The sequence below is a fragment of the Cheilinus undulatus genome, linkage group 16 (assembly GCF_018320785.1).
Source record: "Cheilinus undulatus linkage group 16, ASM1832078v1, whole genome shotgun sequence".
NCBI lineage: Eukaryota > Metazoa > Chordata > Actinopteri > Labriformes > Labridae > Cheilinus > Cheilinus undulatus.
Window position 1 is genome coordinate 2,870,036 of NC_054880.1, and position 17,296 is coordinate 2,887,331.

Genomic DNA, 17,296 nt, shown 5'->3' on the forward strand with positions numbered 1-17,296 from the left:
ACACAACTTCCAGAAAGACAAAGACATGATTTTTGCGCAGCACCTACTTACAAGCACCTATTCATTTGCTTACCCTGACACTGATGTGATTCCAGGAAGAGGGCAAATGACACAGTTTCGATTTATGCCAGGATAGCTATTCATATTCATAGGAGTTCCTGGTTGAATCTGAAGTACTTTGAGGGCATTTGAGGGTGCCCCTGACAATGCCAGAAGGCACCTCAAGGTGCACCCTGGTTGAGAAGGACTATTCTAGTTTATCAGACTGTAGTTTGCAGTCAAATTCCTATCCAGGCATTTACCAACTGAAATTTTGTACATAAAATTACTAAAGAATAACATGTCACTGCCATAATCATGACATGTCAATAGTCATTCACACTAAGGAGGCTTTATGAATGTTAAAGTTTGTTGTCATTAAGTTTCATTTGGTCAATTATGTAATCTTTAATGCAATAAATTGAGAGTACACACTTCTACACACACCACTACACAACTGAATGTCCCAATTAAACAGTGGAAGTTTTCAGTGTACATTTGTCTCTGTCTTGAGTTTTACCCCAATCTTCCCTATTAATTCCAGTCTTTATTCTAGACTAAGACAGCTGACTACAGCCTTACCTTACAGAACAAAAAAGCAAGAAGGGATCAAACAATCTAAGTTTACATTAAAGGTGATATAATTGACCGAATGACAACATTCATAAACATTCACACAGCCTTCTTTATGTGAACGACAGTGTCATACCCTTCAAATAAAGCGTTGCAACAGTTTTCTCCAAACTTTCTTGTTTTTCTTTTTAACTTGAAATTTAAAAACTAAGGGTTTCCTCTTTCTCTGTCCTATATTTATATGATACCACTGCATTTTACCAACATCATATCTTCATATAACATTACAAGCACAAAGTGTACACCCTCATGGGAGTTCCTGAGCTCCTTTGTCTTGTAGATATAAATGTTAAAGTAAATCTAAAAGCTGCTCAATTCCTATGGCTATTATTACCAAGATCTGTCACCTTATTTCATTAAAACTGGAATTGTCCATTACAACAACTAGAGTATTAGCATACATAGTTATTACTGCTGATTCTACACATATTTCTACCATTATGACTGGCACTGTAGCCAAAAATCCATCTTATCTAATGGTGTTGCTCTGTTTGTTTGTATTTCTCAATCTGTTTCTGCATCTTCCTCTGTCCTCTCACAGTGTCAGCCCAGCCTTAGTAGATGGTTTGAATCCCTAGGCTCCTATAAGAATGTTGTATGCACAGGTGTTACAATTTATTCTGCAGGATGCTGAGCACATTGCAAGGATATCTACATACCACATTTGTTTTAGGAGCTGAACACCCCATGGTTCTGATATTAAAATCCCCCTGCCCAAGACACATGACCTGTCAGTAAATGACGGTTTATTGATAAACCAAAAATACTGCAGGAAGCCAACAAACTAAAACACTTAAACCATCCCAAGATAACTTGGTTAAACAGTTTATGAATAAATATTTTTAACACATGAGAATGATGAGATGAGAAAGCACTATGAACTAAAGATAAACTGTATGTTTAAATAGTTACATTGTTTTTTGTACTACAGAGGAGAAAATGTTAGACTTCAAAGGTCACATCTGCTGAGTATTCTATGCATTCATTTATTTTTCAGTGCTCTTACAAACACACTTGTGTTTTTTTAGATAGGACAGCCTAGCAAATCTTTTATCACACACATGGCAACTAAATGGTTTCTCTCCTGTGTGGACCGTCAAGTGTTGCCTCAAATTTCCATGTAGAACAAAACCTTTGCCACAGACTGGACAACTGAATGGTTTTTCTCCTGTGTGGAATCTCATGTGAGTCATCATCTCTTTTCTCCAGAGAAAACCTTTATGACAGACTGAACAACTGAAAGGTTTTTCTGCTGAATGACGTAACATGTGTTGCTGTAAATATCTCTTGTAAGGGTATCTTTTACCACAAACTGAGCAACAAAATGGTTTTTCTCCTGTATGGAATTCTTTTCGTTTCTGTAGTTGTTTCTTTGGTCCCAAGCTTGAAGCACTTTCAGATGAGAGAACAGATTCATTTCCAGTGTTGCATTTTACATCACTCCTGTCTTTGTTTTGCAGAGAGTTTAAGCAAGAGTGAGGTTCCAAAGTTGTGTCCCAATCACAGTTACTGCCATCAGCCTCAGATTCAGAGGATTGCAGAGTCTCATCATCAGTTGCATGTTGTAAATGATAGTCTGGACGAACGTCTCTGGCTGTTCCTGCTCCTCCATCATCCTCTGTTTCTTTCTGATCACTTTGTCTCTGATAAGGCTGTGAGAAATGACATTTCTCTCCATTCTCTTCACTCTTCACAGGAAAAAGAGTGAATGTGAACATGTTGTGATTAGCCTCCTCTGGTCCTTGAAGCTGTTCTCCCTCCTGACTGATCCATAGTTCCTCCTGTTCCTCTTTTATGTGTGCTAGTCTAGGTGGGTCCTCCTGCTCTGGACTGTGGCTTCCATCTTTTTGATCAGGGAGATGCTCTTCTTTTTCCACCATCAGTTGCTGGACATCTGTGGAGAAAAATGTTTTTAAAAAGTTGAAGAACAACTGTAATCCATACAGACGTTTTAAACAGCATTAGAACTGCTGTGACAAATGTGTGGAAAACTGAACCCAGATTAATAAACATGGAGGTCATATAGAAATACATGTTGAGCATTTCATGCACTGTAAATCATTAGAGCAGAAATCAAATAAACAAGACCAACATTCGGTAATCTAGTCAAATACAACCGTAAATTTTCGGACAATATTTGCTACAAATATAACAGCTGTTAATATCAAGCTTTACTGGTTGTATGAATGAATAAGGTTGTGCAGTTTTAGGCAGCCAACAGATCTACATTGATTTTTAGTATTTTTCTTTGTTCCCTGAACTTTTAAGGTGAGCTTTCTTTGTTCATTCTTGAGCTTCAGAGTTTGTTTCAAGCACTTCAATTTTAGGTCTGGGATACATATCTATATATTTGGTGCTGATATCAGCAATGGCTCAAATAAGTCAGTACATTTTGACAGGTTGAAAGCTTGCAAAAATCAAAATCAGTATTTTGTTTCAAATGATTGATTTTCTCAATAAATGACCTTACAATAAGCAGGATAATGATTTGTAATGAGCTGGTTGTTTCTACAGAGGAAACCTACCATAAATGATTCCTTCTTGTTATGCAGACAAGAGCATTGTGTGATGTGAGCCTGTAAAGTCATCTTAAAGTATTTCCTTCCTCATTCTTTTAAAATATTTTTTTTGTTTGAAATACTTGGTTTTAATCATTTGTGTATTCTAGACAGCAAACAGAAGTTAGTCTGTAATTTTTGGTTATTCAATAGAATAAATGATCCAGTGTTGAGTATGGATATCATTCAATGTTAGAAGTATCATTTCTAAACTAAATAAAAAGTAAGGAAATTTGTGTTTGGTACATTATTTCTTTGTTGTAACAATGCTTCTTGATAATAAATCTTACACCCTTGGAAAGTCTGATTATTACCCTTTTAAATGATGCCACATATGTAATGATCATGCATTTGTGGGATGAGTAGCAGAGCTGAGTATGTGGGTTGCACCCATGAAAAATGTGCCAAATCTTCTCTGCCAATGCCAACCAGCTGATTTTGCTGTTGCTATTGACTCTTGTTTTGAGCTTCTGGTACCCCCAGGTAGCCGATTGGCAGCACCTGTGAGCATGGGCCCTGCTACAGTGGTCAGTAGATGTCTGCTTCAAGAACTGGCATGCCACGTTTGACTGATCTGGATAGGGCCCGTCGCTTGGGCAACTTCAAGCTGGTGTTACGCAAAACCAAGATGCGGCATTGTTTGGCATGAACCCTAGTACCATCTCCAAACTGAAGGCCAAGTTCCATATAACGGGGAATGTCAGAGACAGGCCGCGAAGTGGGCGTCTCAAGAAGACAACACCCCCAAGAATATGTTTTCTCACCCTGTCAGCAAGAACTCTATCCTCCAAGATGACAACACTCACCCCCACGGAGTGGGTATATCAGAGACTACCTCCAGAATTTGGGAGTGGAGAGGATGGAATGGCCTGCCAGCAGTCCTGACCTTAACCCCATTGAACACTTGTGGGATCAGCCTGGGTGTGCTGTTCGTGTCAGAGTGACCAGCACAACCACGTTGGCTGACTTGTGACCAATGCTGGTTGAAGAATGGGATGCCATCCCACAGCAGTGTGTGACCAGACTGGTGACCAGCATGAGGAGGAGGTGCCAGGCTGTCACAAGCTACCGAGGCTCCTGTTTGTTAAATGAATAAATTGTTAAATTGTCAATATGTCTTGTTTCTTCAAACTTCAATTATCCAATCCACCAAACAAGAGTCAATGACAGAATCAGCTGATTGGCATTGGCAGAGAGGATTTTGCACATTTTTCATGGAACAACCCACATACTCAGCTCTGCTGCTCATCTCACAAATGCATGATCCTTACAAATGTGGCATCATTTAAAAGGGTAATAAACAGGCTTACCAACGGTATAAAATGTATTGCCAAGAAGCATTATTACAACAAAGAAATAATATACCAAACACAAATTTCCTTACTTTTTGTTTTATATTTATGTCATTAAATGCCTGGTATCGTGGCATCCCTTCACTGTGATAGACTGTTTATCAGCCAGTAGCTTACAGCTCCCCGCAATGAATGATCAGTTCAAAAATAATCCTGATCACTATTTCAAACTATTGCTGATAAGTGGAAATAACTGCCCATTCTTTTAAAACTATTCTTCAGAATATGATATGTACAGAATTTCTCACTTAAATCATTACCTTAATAATATGGGAAAGCATTTCATTCTCAGCCACTGTGAACACAACAGGAGACAGATGTCGGCTGCTTTCTGGCTGTATTAATTAAGGTGTACATACCTGGTCTTTGTGAATCCTCTTCAGGGTTGAGAACAGCCTCCAGTCGTTTGTGTGGGTTCTCTTTAGATCGACCAAGTTCTTCCTCATACTCTGCTATCGTTCTTTCAAACAGCTCAAATATCTCTTCAGCAGCAGCAGTCAGTCTCTGGTTCACCAGATATCTCAGTATTTGGACTTTAGACATAATTTACTGCACACAAAGACTGTAAATTCGTTATTTTGGGTCGACAGAAAATATGTCGTTCTCTCTTACTTTCAGGCCTGTGTTGTTGAGCTCGGCTACTGTCCTCAGAAAAGCTAGCAACTTCCGCTGACGCCGTAAAAATTTCTGAACAAACCGGGTACTAGTCCTTAGGAAAATATTGAAACTGTTTTCTCTGAGTCCTCTCAGGCAAGCTTATCCTTAAAACAAGTGTAGACCTCTCAGTACGATGTATCTTCTTGCAAAATGCTCGGCTAGCAAACAACTGCATTCTTCTTCTACTTAGATTTCAATGGAGGCTCGGATTATCGTGTTTCGTTACTGTCATCTAGCGGCGGTGATTAGCTCATACATGTTCTTTTTTGTTTTAGTAGCAGCTTGGTTTGTTCTTTTTGCGCTGCTGCCATCTAGCGGTCTTAATCAACTATTTCATTTTCCGGTTGTAGACTGCATCCGGCAGTCGCGATTCGCCCGTTTCTGGATTTTTTGTGGTACTTGTTCCTTTTAGAGTACATTTTGTAATCTGTGTTTTTACTTATACTTACCAGAGTAACTGTACTTTTACTTGACTGCAATCCTCTTGTACTTTTGCTGTTCCTGGTGACTACACAGTATCATATAATGAGAGAATGATTCCACATCACATCCCAAAATAGCTGCTGTACACAGTAAAAAAAAAAAAACTGTAGTATCAATAACTCAGGGTTAAAATTTTCAGAATTGGTTTTAACTTCCAAGGTGTAATTTTAACTAGCTACTTAGTACTTTTTAAGCAAAGTATCTGTACTTTTACAGTAGTCATATATTTTTTCCCAACTCTGTTATCCATATACTTTCCTGGGAATTCCCAAGCGTCCACATCTCACAGGATCCTCTGGTGTGAACGGCCTGCTGCTACGGACTGACTAGACTCTACTACATTTTTTAATCAGGATTTAACCTAACATCATTACTGTAAATGTAAAAGTGAATCTAAAAGCTGCTGATCTGCAACTTCTACTGTATTATGACCAATTAAGTCCTCTCCAGTTAATCAACACTGAAACTGTTGATATTAAAACAACTGGTCTATCATAATACAGTTTTTGCTGTTACCACCATACATACCCTTACCATTATTACTGGCATTGTAGGAAGTCTCTGCCTGTTAAAAGAAAGTTTTTCCTTTCCACTCTAACTGTGAAATGTTCCTTAGCGCTGTGCTCCTGGTGTATTAATGTTGGGTCTTTCGATATGACAGAACAAAGAGTAAAGTCTAGACTTGCCCTCTTTGGAAAGTGTCTTGAGATAATATTTTAACTGAATGTGTGCAATACATATAAATTTTGATTGAGTTTTTGAATGACCAGAACTTTTTTTTTGTCTTTCACTAAAAAGTTTTTTTATGAGGTTAAATGATAGAGATACATCCTACACAAATACTGAGAACCATCTTTAGTCCAACTTTTTTATGCATTTTTGTGAACTATTTTCTTTTGTAAATTAAGTTTATTCAAGGTTTTACACTTTTATTTCCAAGTACTATTTACATATTTGTCCATTCATTTTGTTAAGTATTTTGCATGTTTTCTTAGCTTTTATAAACAAGTAAAGCCCAAATGGTGAGAGAGGCATGTATCTGTAGTCAACTGAGGGTTGATTGTTAGATCTGAATTGCTTTATTAATTATCCAAACTATTCATAGCACAAATATGTCAACTGTAAGAAATATCAAAGGCAACAACTCTAAATCAAAAACATGTGACATCTGAGTACTGTATGGAGACATGCCTGAAAAATATAAACCCATCTTTAGGTAACTTTGTTAATCAGTTAACAGTTTAGAAATCAAATGTTTAACACATATAGAGAGATAAGTTTAAAATCACAAGTGTCTATAAAAGCCAAATAAGGCGCGCCGGTAGTCAAGTGGTTAAGGTGCGCACCATGTACACAGGCGACCCGGGTTCGAATCCGGCCCATGGCACTATTTCCTGCATGTCTCCCTCACCCTGTTTCCGACTCTACCCACTGTCCTCTCTCTCTAATAAAGGCAAAAAAAAAGCCCAGAAATAAAACAAAATTAAAATAAATGCCAAATAAATTGTGCTACCAGTAAAAAATAATTTAATGCAATTTTCAAATAACATTTTCCAACTGGGGTTGCGTGGTAGTGCAGTGGCTAGTGCTTACGCCTCTAGTAAGATAGAAGGTTGACCAGGTTTCCTCCATAGCTGAAGCACATGCTTGTTTGGTTACTTGATGACTCTTAATTGTCTGAAGGTGTCATTGTGAGTCCAACTATTTCTCTGTTTCTACACTTTCATCCGGTGATTGGCTGGCAGGTGTACCCTGTCTCTCTTCTGATAAAAGCTGGGATTGGCTTCAGTCCCTTGCAATCCTGAGCTATAGAAATAATAGATGAATGGAAGGATTTTAAAACACTAATGTTGGATTGGCCTGTGCACTTAAAAAGTCAGGTCTCACAAGAATCTCAATGTTTCATTTTTTTCTTCCACTAATGCACTTGTGTTTTCTGGCATAATGAAACTGAGGGAATCTTCCACCATAATCATTGCAACTAGATGGTGTCTCCTCTGTGAATGACATAGTGTCTTTTTAAATGTCCGCTTTGTGAGAATCTTCTACCACAGACAGAACAACTAAACAGTTTCTCCCCTGTGTGGATGGCATAGTGTCGTTTTAGATGTTCATTTTGCACATATCTTTTACCACAAACTGAACAACTGAATGGTTTCTCTCCTGTGTGGACAAGAGTGTGCCTTTCAAGATGTTCACTTCTTTTGAACTTTTTGTCACAAACGGAACAATTAAACAGTTTCTCCTCTGTGTGGACAGTCAAGTGCCGCCTCAGACTGACATGTTGAGAGAAACTTTTACCACAAACCGAACAAATGAACGGCTTCTCTCCTGTGTGTACTCTTGTGTGTGTCATCATCTCTGCTCTGGAGTGAAAACTTTTATTACAAAATGAGCAGCTGAAATTTTTTTCTGTTGAATGACGCAACATGTGTTGTAGTAAATTCCCCTTACTTGGACATATTTTATCACATACTGAGCAACAAAATGGTTCCTCTCCTGTTTGGATTATGTCGTGCTTCTTACGCTTTTTCTTTTGTACAAAGCTTGAAGCATATTCATAGGAGGTAACTGGTGCATTTCCAGTGTTACATTCCATATAACTTACAGCTACATCTTTGTTTTGCTGAGGGTTTAAATCTTCTTGAGGTTTATCACTCTCCCCCCAGTCATCACTGTGATCAGTATCGGAGCCAGAAAGGACTGATGTCTTGTCAGAAGTAACTGATTGTAAATGACTGTGTGGATTAGAGACTCTCTCTGCTCCTGATCCTCCACAGTCCTTTCGCTCAGATTCTGTCTCTCTCTGATTACTTTGTCTCTGATGAAGCTGTGAGGAATGCGGTTTCTCCTCATCCTCCTCTTCACTTTTCATAGGTAAAGGAGTGAATGTGAACATGATGGCAACATCATCTTCTCCCTCTTGAAGCTGCTCTCTTTCCTGACTTTTCCACATTTCCTCCTGTTCCTTTTTAATGTGTGCTGGTTCTGGTGGAGTTTCCTGGTTCAGACTGGAGTTCCTCTCCTGCTGCTCAGGAAGAACCTCATCTTTTATCACCATCAGCTGCTGGTCATCTGCAGACAGAAAAAGTGAAATATTCTTAAAATAGGGATGGGCAACTTTGGTCACTGAGAGGGCCACATTATCCTTATTCTCACTACCAGAGGGCCAAACTGTTACAACTGTGCAATACTCTCAATCTAAAAGTCAAAATCTATTTACATTTAACAAATTCAGTGATTACAGTGCACAACAATTTGTGTTAAAGCAACAAAGACAAATAAAACTGAAGTTGGACAGTAAAAAAAAGTGAAGCAGTTGACTTTGGTGCATCTGATCAGTGCATCAGTAATTTCTAGAGGTGATCTGTCTAGCCTCTGCATGAAAATATGAAAACACTGATTAGAAAAGTTATCAGACGGAAAAGCAACAAGCTTTTCTGCAGATACCTGGAGCTATTATGTTAGCATACAGTGCCACACTACAAGCTAAAAACTTACATGGATCCCAAATCAGCGACTTCATTTCAACTGCCCCCAATGAATGCTTTTTCAGTTTACTATATTGTACAACGAGATAATTATTGGCCTGGCCAATTATTGATGCCAATATCTTGCTTTTGGACGATTATCAGTATCAGCATTAGGGCTGAACAATTTGAGAAAATAATTCAATTGTGATTATTTTTTTCCAACATTGCAAATGCGATTTAATATTGAACTAGTTTTGAGTTCCTCATCTTGTGTATTTTTCAACAAACACAAGCAATACATTTTTCTACACTATAACAAACAATCCTACATTAAACTAGTGCTGGACAACTTTATAGGATCGCTTCCTGTTTTCTGCTGCTACTGTGCTGCTTTTGTGCTGTTTCTCATGTTGTCAGAGCTACTGCTAAACTATTTGTTTACTTGCTTTTTTTTTTTTTTGGTCACATAAAGTTTGTTTTGTTTGTCACAAAAATGCACTTTGAATCCAAATATCAGTTAATGGTTTCATGCACTACAATATTCAGTACTGATATTGGCACTGAATAAATAATTTCGGTTGACCTTTCCTGAATAGCTTCAGCTGCCTTTCATATGTTGTATGTCTACAGTGTATGCGTGCAAATTAACTCTCTGCCAGTGAGGGTTCACTGTGACAGCCAGGAATGAAGGATGCTATTTCAAGTGGTACACAGATAGTGGGGTCAATGGTGATATCAATTTTAGTTTGTTTGGAATTTTTACTGATCATAATTGTCTGTTCCTTCCACACATAGCCACATTACCATTATCATTAGCATGGATGCCCTACTGTAGTCGATATCAATATCAGCCTTACATTAAGGATGCGCAATATCATAGGCATTGTCGGTATCAGTGGATATGAAAATTTCTGCCAGTATTTACAACCAGTATCTTGGCTGAAAGTATCAGTTTATTTTGCAGTAAGTATCTGTTGTATAAATAGGTTACTGGAGTTTTAGGCAGGACCAACAGACCTCCATCATATCATAAATGGTTATTACTGCACATATTTTTATCAATTATGACACACTAGCCTTACAGAGGAAAACAGAATAAGATGATTCATAAACAAGGGTGTCATAAATTTATCTTAATAATTTCTCTGTTTGTCTCTATCACTTCAAATCGAGTTCTGCTGGAAACCTAGTTAAAAGAGTTTTGTTTGCCACTGTAACTTTGCAGAATGTTGCTTGGATGAGCTCAATGTGGATGAATGGGGGGACTTCATAAGTAATTTAACAAAGAGTGGGGACTAGACCTGTTATCTTTGTGAAGTGTCTTAAAAATAACTTTGGTTAAGAGTTGGTCCGTGCAAATACAGACTGATTAATAATGCACAAATCACTCACTGTCACCATCCACAGGATTAGCCTACATGATGTACGTTTATAAGTTCTTAATTAATCATGTGTTATTGATTGTGGTACAACAGACGGTTGAATACAGACTTAACTTACCGTTGTAATCATGTTTATTTAAATCTGTATACCGATCACCCATCTATGGCGGAGTGATACATATTTCTACATTTGCTTTTTGGTTTCTTCCGAAATATTAACCGCAAATACAGAATATCTCTGCGTCTTTACCGCTCAAATGTTGGTAAATAGGTGACAGAAATGAACAAACCTGCTGTCTGTAAATGGACTTCGGGGTTGATAACAGCCTCCAGTAGTTTTTGTTGTCGCTCGTTTTCTTCTTTCGATCGACAAAGCTGCTCCTCGTACTCTGCTATCGTTCTTTCAAACAGCTCAAAAACTTCATCAACAGCCTCCGCCAGCCTTTGGTTCACTAGAGATCTCAGAATTTGGACTTTGGACATCTTTACTTAAACTCCCAGGAGCGTTTTTAGCCCATCAAAACTTGTCTGATCACTTAAACAGGCGCCAAAGCTAACTCTGTTAGCTTTAAACCAGGCTTCACCTCGAACGTTTAACCACTTAAAATAGTTGTTACAGAAAAAAAGATGACAAAGCTAAGACTTTAAGTCCAAAATAACAGGTCAATTTAAAAACAAAAACAAAAATCTGAATTTTAAGTCGACTTTGACCTTACATTTTTGAAATAGGAGCAGGTAGCATGTTAGCATCGCGATGTCCAACTGCTTCCGGTTCTTCTTCTGTTTAATGGCGGATGGCAACCATCGGTAAGGTGCAATACCGCCACCCTTTATGTTGGACAATATGTGAAACTACGATGATAAAAATAAGATAAAATGAAATGAAATAAAGTCAAATTAAACAAGAAATTGAAATATTAAAATAATTTCATTAAAAAAATAAAATATATATATATATTCTTGTGATAAGCATTGTTCGTGTGAGGTTCTTGAATAAACTTCTTATTCCAGTGGTGAAGATGACTTAGTTCTGTGTGACCTATTCTCAGTATTGTAACATTTTTTTCCTTTTTACTTCTTCCCATGTTCACCGTGCTCATTTCCTGCCAAACAACAAAACAAAACAAAACAAAACAAAACAAAAAGAATAAAAATACTCATAAAAAATTATTAATTCATGATGGCTTTGAAAAGTCACGACAGAGTGCCAGTTTGGCTTGGTGGGTTGAGCAGGCACCCATTTACAGAGACCTTCTCCCTCAACACACTGATCATGGGCTCTATTCCTTGTCCTGGCGCTGTTTGATGAATGTCTTCCCTTAACTCTCTCTCCCAGTTTTTCCTGCCTCTTTTCAACTGTCTTATCTGAATAAAGGCAAAAAGACCAAGAAACCATCTTTAAAAGTAGAGACAGAATTTGCAAATTGGATTCTCCGTGGGTGGGTTGTTTCTGAGCCCTTTGTCTAACCTTTCTTTGCAACGAATGATATAACAAAAATAGACTAAGTGTGGCTATTTCATGGGCAATTTTTAAACTGTGGAACACATTCTGACATCACATGGTACAGCATTACTACTCGAGGACTATTCTTCTCAAGAGTTTTTAACTTAAATCCTCCAAAAGCCACTCTCTGTTGTAATTTTTGGTAACCGTCTTGATCAGCTCATTATCAAAAGAAAAAAAACAGATTAATATGTTGTAAATAATTAACCTGTAAAAAATACAAGTGGCTTTAAAAAAAAAATAAGCTTAGCATAAGTTCAAGTGTGAAGACTGTTATTTGTCATTTCAAGGTCAAGGTCCAGGACCTTGGAAGTCCATTCATTTCATCCTGTATTGTTCCATCACCATCAGTGTCCTGATTGTACTGGGGGCATTCTATCCTGCTGTGGGTCTCAGTGCCCCCTCAAGTAAATGAAGACGATAATGATGAAGTCTATTCACCAAATACATCCACAGCTCTCTTCAAAACTTGTAAAATAAACAGTTGTTTGCATGTCTCTCCTTAGTAAAGCCATTATTTGAAGAGGGACCTGGAGTTAAAACACAAAAGTTTCAGTGGGTCTTTTTTTTTTTTTTTTTTTAGTAATTTGGAAGCTGACAGACCATTCTGCAACACATTCGCAGGAAACAAATTCTGTTTGATGCACTATATATTTGTGTGTTTTTGTTGATGTATATTTAAATCTAAAATACTCCATATTCTTGTCCAAGAGAGAGGGATCATTTCAATACAGAGAAACTGCATCAGCAGCTCTATGCTCTGGTGCGCTGGGAGAGTTTGTAGTCCTGACACTTGAACACTGGATGGCTTACATCTGTCCTTCAGCACAACACAGATCCTCCTTCTCTTCACAAACATGACTGATGTGCGTCCTCATCTGGACTCTCCTCTGCTGCTGCTTCACAGGTAAAGTCCAGACAATCAAACTCCTCTCCTCTATCAACATCTGTCCATCTAAAATAAAGCCCACAAGACAATGACGCTGCTTTGTGTTTTTGTCTTTGTGTACTCATAGTCCAGAGGACAGGTCACAGTGACTCAGCCTGCAGCAGTGAGCTCTGCTCTGGCAGCAACAGCTACACATAATATTTAACCTTGACCTAGAGGAAATGTAAAGAGCTAGCTTGGCAGTCTAAATTACTGACTATACACCTAAGGATGTTCATGAAATGGGCAATGAGAAAAATTGTTTCAACACTTTGAGAACCTTTTCAGAATAACTGAAACATTGAGTTTTCTGGTTAATAGAAAATATATGACTTGTTCCAAAACTCCCATTATCTAATGACCAAGCAGTTTTATTTTTTCTATTCTTTATAATTTTAATGCACAAAAAGAGTAAAGTGAAAAAGAAAGAAAGTTTTACATTCACTCTGAGCAGTTATGTGATTTCTAAAGTCCTTTTCCTCTCTTTGTTTTCATCTCTTCCAATGAATTTAAATGCGACCCATGTTCCATTGTCTCCATCCAATCAGCACTGTCATCAGTTTCAGCTTCAGAAGAGTCATCAGATGTGACCTTAGATTCTGAGTTAACTTCCATGTTTGGATCAAGGCATCTGGCTTCCTCTGGTCTTCTAAAGTCCTCTCCATCAGCTCCAGCTTCCAACTGTTCAGTCTGTTTTTGATGAAGCTGGGAGGACTGAGGTTTCTCTTCATCTTCATCGCTCTTCACAGATACAGGAACAAAAGTGAACTTGCTGATACCAGTCTCTTCAAGCTGTTGAAGCTGCTCTCCCTTCTCACTGCTCCACAGTTCATCTGGTTTGTCTTTGATGTGCAGAGGCTCAATCATCTCCTGGCTCAGCGTGGAGCTCCTCTCCTGTGGCTCAGTGAAAGCCTCTTCTTTACTCACTGAATGTTGTTGGAGCTCCACAGGAAAAACTAAAACACAGAAGCACACATTAAGGGAAACCAACTTGATATTGAAGGGAAAATTTGAAGAGAGCTACCTAATTTATGGAAAGACTCTTTTCACCAGCAACAATAGTTTACATCAGTCAACCTGATGCCTAGTTTCACTTGTCTGCTTCTATGCATCCTTTCTTACTGGTCCTTAAATGTCCTTCCTCTCTTCTCCAAGAACTTTAAGATTTGTGAGACTGTCCTTAAGATGGTGGGTCAGAATCTCCCTCTCATTCAACCACAGACTATTGACACATCATCTAATGAGACATGAGACATAGCCTCTGTGCAGGGCTTACATTACATGATATATACCGGCTTTAAGCCAGTTTCACAGGCAGCTGTCTAGCAGATAAAGATGTTAATGCCCTAAATGTCCTGCTAAAAAAGATAACAATTACCAAATAAGTAAATAGGGAATAATTAAATATAATTTATTGTGTTACCTAAAATATATGTTTCAAGAATCCTTCAATATACATCCAGAGTAATTTTACCAGAAGCTTCTTCTTGTATGGTACTGCAGAATGCTGATCAAAAACTATACATGGAAATGAAAGTCTGGAGAGATTGTGAGTTACTCACTGATGCAGGTAAAATAGAAGCCAAAAAAGGGAACTGCATATAGCTGAGCTGAGTTATCACCAATGCAGCAACTGGAACAAGGGCGGGTCTGTACCAGGAAGATTTGTAGTGAGTTTAGAAGAGTGGGTAAATCTAACTGACCAGTTCTCAAATGAAGTGGAACTGTATTCGACAATAAATTACATCATGCAGAAAGGCATGGGTTGTGGGAAACTGACGGCAAGAGTACCAGCTCACTTACCTGAGGCTGGGAAGGCTTGCTCGGGGCATCCTGACTAATCCGCAATTGTGAACTTAACTTCAGCATTGACAAGAGGAGAACAACACAGAACTGTCTACAGCAGATGCTTTTCTCATTTCACATGACTACTCTAAATGAGGGTTAGGGTCAGCGCCATCTCTGACTGCCTCCCAGTTGATTCCTCTTTGCCCCATGCTCTTCAGTACCTGTATGAACTGGATAATGGGGTGGGTACCAGGGGCAGCAAACTGTGGAGTGTCATTTGGTGATCAGTAATCTAGACATCATAGCTGGGTAGAAACTGTATGCAGGCATATGGGAGGAATTTAAAAAATAATAGCACAGTTTTAAGATGTATATCAATGTTTTTTACTTTCTATTTATTTGAATGAATAACTGAGACATTTTCTTTGGGTCCCCGCCACATTTTCTCCACAAACAAGGTTGCTTTTGTTGCTTCGTTTTGGTTTATGACAGCCGTTCATGTTTCCCATCTATGTAAATTGGCTCTGTCTGGGTATGCCACTGGGTCTATGCGCTAAGAGAAAGAAACTCAAACCAGGGTCTGAAACTATTACCAGCATTGCAAAATATGCAGGTATATTTAACATTTGGTAAGTATAACTTCCACCTCATGGCAGATAGATATTGGTACAAAAAAGTCACACATAAGAAAACTGTGATGAGTTTACATTACTGGAACAGCTCTGTCTACTGCTTCCATTCTCTCTGCTGTCTGATCCACATTTAACACACTTGTAATTTTTGGATCATTGAAAATTAATTATTAGGCTGTGAATAACCCCGTGTGAATGTGCCATGGAGATCCATGAATAACAGCTTTTCTTCTTTCTCTCCTTGTGACTGCATCTATTAGTGTCAATAACAACAATCAGCAACATAACATGGTAGGGTCATCCTCACACTGTTAAACAGCACACTACAAACTGAGGATAAGGTCAGTAAAACACACTCCTCATCAATTAATTATCTGACATGGCCAACAATACAAAGGCAGCCAGTGACACATGCATATATGGGGGAATTTCCGCTTAAGCCCTTGCTGCTTCTGCAAAATTCACCTTCCTCAGAAATGGATACAAGAAAACCTCCTCTGACGTCCAGGACAGTATGAATCGAAAAAAGAAACTGTGACAAAAAACAAACAAGGCAGGCATTAATCCTGGGGTTTCTGTATTATTTTTTCCCGACTCTCCACCTCTCTTTGACTCTTCTATGCACCTTTGTACATTTGTTCAGTGCACGTTTCTATCATTACTGAACTATTTAAAATTCCATCATCATTAAAATCCTGACACAGAGCAACTTTTTAAATGTCAGCAGGGTGAGCTAAAGCTATTGTCTTTCACTTAAAAACAGAAAATATGAAAGTGGGATGTGAGAGACAGCGAGAGTGAAGCAAGCATTAAGAACTTTTCAGTTTATAATACCTGTTCAAGTTGTTCTTCAGCTATAATGTTGGCTTGAAAATTAGTACCTGTAAAATTAAAGACGGGTTAGAAAGACAACACCTTTCTTTCATTTTGCTGAAATCAAGACTTTATGAAAAATAGGATTGGGCCATTTTCAAGAGTTGTTTTCAAAGACAAGATTTGTTTTTGTATTGTTGTTCTTTAAAATTGACAATTTATATTTTTGACATTATGATATTCCAAAACACTTCTGTTTTTTAAGCCTACCTTGATAAATTTAAATTGATGAGCCCTGATCTCCAGATATGTTAAAACGTTACAGACTGGGATCCTTTAAGGAGTGCTACAGTCTGGACAGGTTCAAAATGATATCAGCTTCAGTGAGGACTGCTGATTAAATTCATAATCCTCGGTTCGTTACAACAATGACAGGGCCTGGACCACAGCCAAAGCCCATCACGAGGCAAATCCAGGGCAGTTGAATAATAAAAGTATTTCCAAATTATATCAAGCCAAGTGTATTTTCACTCCTGGTTTTCACTCATACTATGGTGTATTTATATGACACGCTGTTACCATCACACAACAGTCAGCAAACAGTTTGATGTCCGGAAAACACAGTCATGTTGTTATCTGGAGCTAGCCGTGGCTAACACTGTACCATTTCTGGATGTGAACGTTAGCTACAGATTTAGCTCACTGAAACATTTACAGTAAATAAGTTTATATATGAAAAAAGAAAACAAACCTGTAAGATCCTGGAACTCTGACATTTTACGATCATTCAGGAGTCGAAGGAAGACGGGGAAAAAACTCTTCACGCTTTCCTCTGATCACTACTCCAACAGGACGCTCGATCATAAAACACATGCGAAACATTCTTCTTCTTCTTCTTCTTCTTCTTCTTCTTCTTCTTCTTCTTCTTGTGGTTTAATGGCATAGCGTTTAAGTGCATTACCGCCAACTACTATGATGGAGTGTGGGCCAGAGAACCTTGTTCTAGGTGAAAATAAATATACAATATAAGTAACTAAAGAGGCGTGCAGAAAAA

General features: G+C 38.2%; 4 protein-coding genes and 1 gene segment (V, D, J or C); 1 reads left to right on the forward strand and 4 right to left on the reverse strand.

Annotated features, from left to right (window-relative positions):
* LOC121523649 overlaps positions 1-17,296 on the forward strand; it is an 820,099-nt gene that overhangs the window by 455,744 nt on the left and 347,059 nt on the right.
* The window catches only part of LOC121523651 (immunoglobulin kappa light chain-like), an 813,481-nt gene that overhangs the window by 453,988 nt on the left and 342,197 nt on the right, over positions 1-17,296 (reverse strand). The gene's annotated exons all lie outside the window — the stretch shown is intronic.
* Positions 1,629-5,420, reverse strand: LOC121523635 (gastrula zinc finger protein xFG20-1-like). The gene is made up of 2 exons (XM_041808577.1): positions 4,942-5,420; positions 1,629-2,566 (listed from the first exon to the last, which is right to left on the reverse strand). The coding sequence occupies exons 1-2, from the start codon at positions 5,123-5,125 to the stop codon at positions 1,659-1,661; spliced, it is 1,092 nt and encodes a 363-aa protein (XP_041664511.1). The 5' UTR covers positions 5,126-5,420; the 3' UTR covers positions 1,629-1,658.
* LOC121523611 (zinc finger protein OZF-like) lies at positions 7,233-11,339 on the reverse strand. Its single transcript, XM_041808550.1, has 2 exons — positions 10,868-11,339; positions 7,233-8,797 (listed from the first exon to the last, which is right to left on the reverse strand). Exons 1-2 carry the CDS (start codon positions 11,058-11,060, stop codon positions 7,704-7,706), a joined length of 1,287 nt encoding a protein of 428 aa, XP_041664484.1. The 5' UTR covers positions 11,061-11,339; the 3' UTR covers positions 7,233-7,703.
* Positions 13,381-17,125, reverse strand: LOC121523650. 4 transcript variants are annotated; one of them, XM_041808588.1, is made up of 4 exons: positions 16,994-17,125; positions 16,264-16,310; positions 14,572-14,659; positions 13,381-13,965 (listed from the first exon to the last, which is right to left on the reverse strand). In XM_041808588.1, the coding sequence occupies exons 1-4, from the start codon at positions 17,016-17,018 to the stop codon at positions 13,475-13,477; spliced, it is 651 nt and encodes a 216-aa protein (XP_041664522.1). In that variant the 5' UTR covers positions 17,019-17,125; the 3' UTR covers positions 13,381-13,474. The 4 variants fall into 4 exon arrangements, 3 of the variants coding, with proteins under 3 accessions (XP_041664522.1, XP_041664523.1, XP_041664524.1); XM_041808589.1 differs by lacking the exon at positions 14,572-14,659 and adding an exon at positions 15,895-15,961; XR_005993055.1 differs by lacking the exon at positions 14,572-14,659.

Coding starts and splice junctions, on each gene's coding strand:
- LOC121523635 (XM_041808577.1), bottom strand. CDS start 5,125: ATGTCTAAAGTCCAAATACTGAGATATCTGGTGAACCAGAGACTGACT. Junction 2,567..4,941: donor AGAGGATTCACAAAGACCAG/GTATGTACACCT, acceptor TTTTCTCCACAG/ATGTCCAGCAACTGATGGTG.
- LOC121523611 (XM_041808550.1), bottom strand. CDS start 11,060: ATGTCCAAAGTCCAAATTCTGAGATCTCTAGTGAACCAAAGGCTGGCG. Junction 8,798..10,867: donor AGTCCATTTACAGACAGCAG/GTTTGTTCATTT, acceptor TTCTGTCTGCAG/ATGACCAGCAGCTGATGGTG.
- LOC121523650 (XM_041808588.1), bottom strand. CDS start 17,018: ATGTCAGAGTTCCAGGATCTTACAG. Junction 16,311..16,993: donor AGAGTTCCAGGATCTTACAG/GTTTGTTTTCTT, acceptor TTAATTTTACAG/GTACTAATTTTCAAGCCAAC. Junction 14,660..16,263: donor CTGAAGAACAACTTGAACAG/GTATTATAAACT, acceptor TTCCTGGTACAG/ACCCGCCCTTGTTCCAGTTG.